Raw genomic sequence first — 7,171 nt, 5'->3', positions numbered from 1 at the left:
GGAGAACTGAAGGACAGCAAAATAGCAACCACTACTGAAGGGAGTGCTCTGGGCAGAGGGAACAGAGGCATTGTGTTGTAAGGGCCTGGAGAAGAGAAAGGTTTGCATGTGCTCGTGGCTAAGAGGAGGCGGTATAATCAGAGCGCAGCATAGATGATGTGTGGTGGGATGCAGGTGACCAGTCGCTGCGGTTTGCCAGGACTGGGCGGTTTCTCAAGGCACTGGACGTTCAGTTTTGAACTTGGAATAGTTCTGAACAGCGATTGTTGGTCATGCTAGGTTCAAGATGGGTTTGAAGAGACTGACTTTGAAACCACCTGCACAATTTTCAACTCATTTGCTGACTCTGGTATTATTATTACGATAACAGAATATTAGAGAAACAAACTACCTGCCTGTTTGAATTGAATGGAATGCCTTTTATGGATTCATAGAGCAATATCTGCAAAAAGAGAAGAGATGCCCAGGATGCATCATAATACAGCAGAATCAAAATACATTCAAAATAGTGTTAGGCCAACCAGCCCCATCCTGTAAACCCCTGCCATTTTACACACCATGTTTAGGGTTGAAAATTCTACAGGAGGAGCTTGGGCCATGAGAAACATTCTGACTGCAAGAAATTCCTCCCTTATCATATCCTGCAGTTCGGCTACCCATACTGCCCCACCTCCCCTGTCCAGACCTACAACTGCTCCAGTCTGAAAGCCGGGCTTAGACTCCAGCGCTGGCTGGTGTGCCCCCTTTGCAAGTCTGTTCAATAAGTCTGTGTTGATGTTGAGCCGACCCACCACCGCCTGATCTCTGTATCTTTTCTCCATCCTAAGAAATAGTAAATAGCAAAAGTGAAGAAAATGAGAAAAATTAAAGTGAATAATGATAGCTTAATCATTACTTAAGAGGGAAAATACTAAGTAAAGGATGTGGATGAATTTTGGCTTGGAAACTCTGATCTTGTCCGAATAGCTATAAGAGTGTGTGTGTGTGTGTGTGCATGAGTGTGCACACACACACACACGATTTCTCCCCCTTTCCCTTACTTCCTCCCTCCTTCCCTCCCTTTCTTCCTTCCTTCATTCATCTTTCCCTTCCTCCCTCCCTCTCTCCCTCCCTCCCTTTACTTTCTTCCTCTGCCTTTCTTTTTCTTTTATAATTAATGTCATTCAAAAAAGGAGCAGAAATAGCTAATGGCATCTTATATTGAGTTTTATGCTTTTCAAAATATGTTCACACTACCTTTTTGAATCCCCACAACTATCAAGTAGGTATTATCTTCCACATAAAATCAAAAGACTACAAATGTTTAAATGACTCGTTGGACATCACACAGTAAGTTAATAAAAGGACTGGGCTGGAACACAGGGCTCCTAACTCCTAGACCAGTGTCCTTTTAAACACAACTCAATGACAGGATTTTGTAGAAATGATAGGTAAGCTTAAAGGAAAGAAATGTAACTGTGGCAGCCGTCCTAGGAAATGCTACAGTTATCTTCTGAAACAGCCTGCCCAACAGTGCAGAGTCATGGTGGGCTCCAAGGACAGCGCGGCGATTTCTCTTGGGTCTCTTCACCTGGTGTCAGGTCATCTTCGTAATAACTGGGGTGAACGAGGCCTTCCACTGGGTTCTGACATTTCACCTGCCACTCGTGCACACTGAAAGGCATGACATTTATTATACCTTTGAAAACATCAGGGAAAATCAAAGAAATTTCTCTCATTCTGAACTTTACCTCTGCTGGACCAAAAGTTTTGCTGCCAGAGCAGTAATAAAAGCAAGAAAGGGGAGGTTTCCATAAAGAAGAGATAAGTGGAACAGATTTATAGGCTGAAATAACAATCAACCAGTAACCACACTAGTTAAACTGCCTTTTCAATACCAGCATCTCTACATTATGCCTTTCTTATGTAAAGAATAAACAAAACCCTTTTTTTCTGCTTCAAGGTAATCTTGATTTTTATTGTGTGCAATTAAGGAGTATAACATATTTTTTGGATTGATGCATCATAGATACACATATTTTCAAGGCACATCTGATAATTTAATGCATTCACACAATTTGTACAGAGCAAGTCAGTGTACTTGGGATATCAATCAACTTAAATATTTGTATTTTCTTTATGCTAGAAACATTCAAATTATTCTCTTCTAGCTATTTTGAAATGTACAATAGATTATTATCAACTATAGTCACCTCACTGATCCATAGAACATTAGATGTTATTTCTTCTATCAAATCAAATATTTATACCCTTTAATCAACTTCTCTTTATCCCAATTCTTTCTTCTGCCACCTTTCCCAGCCTCTAATACCCGTGAATCTACTCTCTATCTTTATGAGATCCACTGTTTTAGCTCCCACATATGAGTACAAATGAAAAATGCTCTTTCAATATACTTTCAATATACTTATACTGCAGTCCAGCAAATTCGCATATCTATCATCTCACATAGTTCATCTTTTGTGTGTATATGTAGCAAGAGCCCTTAAAATCTACTCTTTCAGCAAAAATCATGAATACAAAATAATTTCATTAATTATGTTCTTTGTTCTGTACACTAGATCTTCTAGACATCCTGCATATCGGCTCCTTTGTTTAAAGGATAAACAAAAACCTTAAAGTACTTCTCTCTCCTCTTCTTCCAAGCTCACTGAGAACATGGCACCCTCCCAGATGGAGAACCAACTCATTCACACACGTAGTTGGTTGTCATTTCGCTCAAAAGAAGTTGATTTGAAATTAGTTCACTGCATTAACAGATAACTAGCTGATCATTGCTACAGAGAATCGGATTTCCTCAAGGCACAGAGAAAGTAACAATCAGATCTAGAATTCTGATTTTTTTACTACTCATATTGCAGGCTCATTCACAACCCACAAGCTGGCACCAGGGGTTTGGCAGACCTTTGTTCCTGGAACCTCTCACTGGTTATCACACCTAGCATTGGAACACCGTGGTACAGTGAACTTTGACTCCTGGAATTGTTACCAGGTGACCATTGTGACATCAAATGGCCCAGCAATTCTGTCTACTGATGTCTCAAACATGTTTCAGACATGTTCAGACTAAGTTCAGACTTAGTTCAGACTAAGCTAAAAGATGAAAATGGGGAAGACACAGCAAAAATTTCCTGTACAACTGAGATCCAAACAGCATTCATTCTCTCCTCCTTTATAACCTTCTTCGGGGGACTCATCATCCTATTGATCTTCAGGTGGATCTGGAGAGTTGTTAAAAAATGGAGAATCATCAAGGGAACAGGAATTATCTTGGTCAGTTTCCTTATTAGGGATCGCTGTGTTTGAAGTCAGAGACGGGTTTGGGGTAGGTTTGTGTTTAGCAAAAGATCTAGGCTTCATTCAGTGTTTCAAGCTAACAGACTCAGCATCTATGACCTGGTGCCTCAGAAAGCATAGTAAGCCAGACCCCAGGCCACATTTTGAAGCCTGCAGAGACAGGGCCAGGCCTCTTCTTTTTCCCATCACTGGAAAAAGCAGTGTCTTATGTGGATGATGATTAATGTTAGCTCTGGAAACAGAGGTCACTGTTCTGAAGAAAAGGTTATAAACATTATGTCCATGCCTCTATCTTGAATCTTAACAAGACAACTGTGCTAGGTCGTAGAAAGGAGGTGAAAAGGAACAAGACATCAACGTCAACCCCACTTTCATAAATTGTTTGTGCATAATGCATATGTACTGACATGCATACATTGCCTTTTGTATACCATGTAAAGACAACACATTGAGTTACACATACACACAGAAGCCCACGCACACATTCATGCGCCATCCAGCCGTAAATGCAAGGACACTTCTTATACCCAAACAAGCTTAGCAGGAGTTGATGTTGTTAAATAACAGCTGGCAAACGATGATGAGAACAAATAATGTATTATACAGATAAGACGTTGCTTAAGAGCTTGAAATAAAGCTCTCAAATGCTGTGTAATGGATGATCTATTACCAGAGGTCAAAGGTGAAGGGTTCTATTTACTCTGTGTAGCTTGTTTCCATTTTTGCTTCCCAAACTTTCTTTCTCTAATAGATTATACCAATTTCCATAACAGAACACATTTCACCTGTGCATCATAATATTGAAAATTTACTCAAAACATTTATTTTAGTGCTAAAAATCTACATAAAAGGTAATGTATAAATTGACAAATTTTTAAGTTATTGGTAATATGGAATTTTGACTTCTGTATTTGAAAATTGTCCAATATTGAAGCTTATAGATTTTGCTCCCAAACAAGTTTGCTCTATTGATTATTTCTACGTTAAGGACTTTGAGCAGTGGTGTAACAATTGTAGAAAGAATTGTAGGATACTAACTTATGGGTAAATAGCTATGATGAATCTGCCTCCTGGTTTCTACCTTGTTGTGTTGTTTTTAATGCACAACTCAATTTGTAGGATTTTTAAATCTTCTTAGTCTTATGCTCCAGGCAATGTTCTTCTTCTCTATCATGTTCTTTTTTGTGTGATTACGAGTACATTTTTCAATTTCATATATTTTTCATCTCTTACTTTGGGTGTAACTTGTGTCTATACTTCAATCCAGATGTACCCTTTACTTACAAATATTTAGCAAATGTTACAACATGTTAAGAAGTGAGCCTGAGTAACCAGAATGCTGTACTATTCTGCTTGTGAATCTTGAGGAAAGAGTTGGATCAAAGTTGAGTTACTTTTTGATAAGTTGTTTTGTTTCATTAAATTGAGAGGGCCCTGTTTTTCTCTAAGCCTTTGGAGAAGTTGGACAAATGTAAAACCAAAACAAAAGTTAGAAATCTAGGTGTACTGTGAAGAACTATTTAAAAAAGTATTTGGAGAGTTATAATTTCTCTCCTTAAATGTGCATTTTAAAACATTTACTACATCTATAAGTATGATTTTGTTATATCTTAGGACCAATTTGTTTTTCCACAGAAGTTAGCTCCAATTTGATAATGGAATTCAAATGAGTGTTCTGTACTAATGTCATACCTAGTATTTTTTAAAATTAGTTCTCAGACAACATTTAGGAACACACATGAGTCACTGAGTATTAGAGGACAAAATCATTGATCAGGATGTGAACTTTATCAAAGCGTTTTTTAATGAGACTTCCCTTCCTATCATTCAGAAAATATAAGTAGAAAAATTAAGTGATTTTGAAATCCTGGCTTTATATAAAATGAGCTTTTTTGAAAGTCAGAGAGACTCAGTCAGCTTGGTATGCCTAGTCCTTGTTGGTTCAGATATTTCTTCGTGATGAGTCTAGATTATTATCAACAAACAATGGATGCTAGCTCAGGCTCCAGCCTTTCCTCATTGCCTGATATTAGGAAAGTCATTCAATTTCTTCATATCCTGGTTTTCATAGCAATATAAAATTGATTTAATTATGCCTAACTTTATCATATGGGATTACTATAACATTTAAATATAATCAGTAAAGACATTCTATAAATGTGAGAAAGGATTACAATTTCAGAATATAACACCAGGCAAAAAACTAAAAGCAACACAAAAATGCTGAAAACTTCCCCCTTCTCTCACAAAATGGGGACACTTAAGTAATCACCAAAAAATCAATTTGTCATCTTTTTTTCTTTGTCCACATATCTCGATGGAAACTGTTACACTTACATCCAGAGCAGAAAGAAGCACGCTGCTCCTAATTCTGATCCTTGCAGTGATGTCAGTTTGAAGGGTGTGGGACTGAGTATATGAGAAAGACGTGGAGGAAGACTACAGAATTCAGTACAAAAAAGCTGTGCAGAAAACCAGGAAAATGCAAATCCAGTAAAATCCGTATTATGAAATATTGAATAAGCAACTTCAGGGTTCCCTGGTTTAGACAAGGTAGAATGATTTCCAACTGATACCACCACAAGAGGCTCTATCAACATAAGTAAAACAGATTTCTTTCTCTGAGATGCAGCTCACATCTTCAATTTCTTTCTCTTGATTGTAGGAACTATTCACATCAGGTAGCATCGGTAAGGACCCTGTAAGAAGCCTCCGCTTCCAGGGGCAATTTCATTATCATATACAAATGTTGCTTTCAGCCCAGACATTTGTAGGGCAAGTTTTGGTAAGTACATTTTCAACGTTAGCTTGCTAACAAACTGTAGCCATAGGTGTGATTATAGTCAGTATAAATCGATTCTCCAGGTAAACATCTGATGTTCTCTTGGTCGTCTTGTCTAAAATATCACCACCACCCCCTCTACTGTTTTGTAACTCATTATCTTGCTTTGTTTATCTCTGGAGTGAATATAATTGCTAATAGTTATATTGTATTGTTATAATAATTTTATAATAACAAAATCATATTTTATATATTAATATTTTATAATTAATAATATATAATACCCTATATAATGATATATAATTATATAATATATGCAATAATTATATTATTAGTAACTATATTCTTACTAATTATAATTACTTAGATAATTGTACATTAATATTTATAGCAATAATATAATTATGTTTGCTAATTATTTAATTATATATTTATAATTATATAATTGCTAATTGTGCATTATAATTATATTTTATATTTATTATCAGTCTCTCTCCACTAGGAAGAAAGCTTTGTTAGGGCAATGGTTGTGAGCATTTAGTTCTCCTTATATATGCAGATGGATATGAACATAGATATTTTCAAAAAATGTTTAGTAAACTAATCACCCTTAAATGTATAGCTACTTTCCTCTCCTTTGATTCCAATAGACCTCTTTATTTCATTAGCAAACTAGTCTTTAGTGCCCCTCTATGATATTTATCACTCTGCTTCCTATTTTGATCTCAGTAATTTGAACATATTAAATCTCACTTCGGCATTATCTCCTAGGGGCATCCTAACCTTACCTCTTTATTGGGCTAAGAGCTCCTCCTCTAGCTTCTTTAATTTCACTTAGCATTGCTATTAAAATTATCTGTGCTCATGCCTGTCTCTCTCAGAGTACGGTGAGCTCCTGAGGATTACATACTATGTCACGAAAATGTTTATTTCCCATTGTCTGGAAATAGCAGATGCCCTATAAATGAAGATTGCAGTGATCATTATTTCAGGAGTGTAGTTTGATCTAAAATATGAAAAGATGAATTTTTTTATTGGGTATGCTGCTGTCAGATGATCTTATAGTGGAAGTAGGTTCATGTGAGCTAGAGA

General features: G+C 36.6%; 1 protein-coding gene across 1 annotated transcript in view; it reads left to right on the top strand.

Annotated features, from left to right (window-relative positions):
* The first annotated feature begins 3,057 nt into the window (after positions 1 to 3,057).
* Positions 3,058 to 7,171, top strand: part of KCNU1 (potassium calcium-activated channel subfamily U member 1) — a 132,217-nt gene continuing 128,103 nt past the window's right edge. Inside the window, exons 1-2 of the mRNA XM_064368685.1 lie at positions 3,058 to 3,273; positions 5,963 to 6,082. Coding sequence (XP_064224755.1) covers positions 3,058 to 3,273; positions 5,963 to 6,082 — 336 coding nt within the window. The remainder of the gene's footprint in view (positions 3,274 to 5,962; positions 6,083 to 7,171) is intronic.

This window comes from Aotus nancymaae, unplaced genomic scaffold (genome assembly GCF_030222135.1).
Source record: "Aotus nancymaae isolate 86718 unplaced genomic scaffold, 86718_ANA_hifiasm-v0.15.2.pri h1tg000079l, whole genome shotgun sequence".
Classification (NCBI taxonomy): Eukaryota; Metazoa; Chordata; class Mammalia; order Primates; family Aotidae; genus Aotus; species Aotus nancymaae.
Note: the sequence above shows the minus strand (reverse complement) of the source record. Positions and strands in the feature narration are given on the sequence as shown.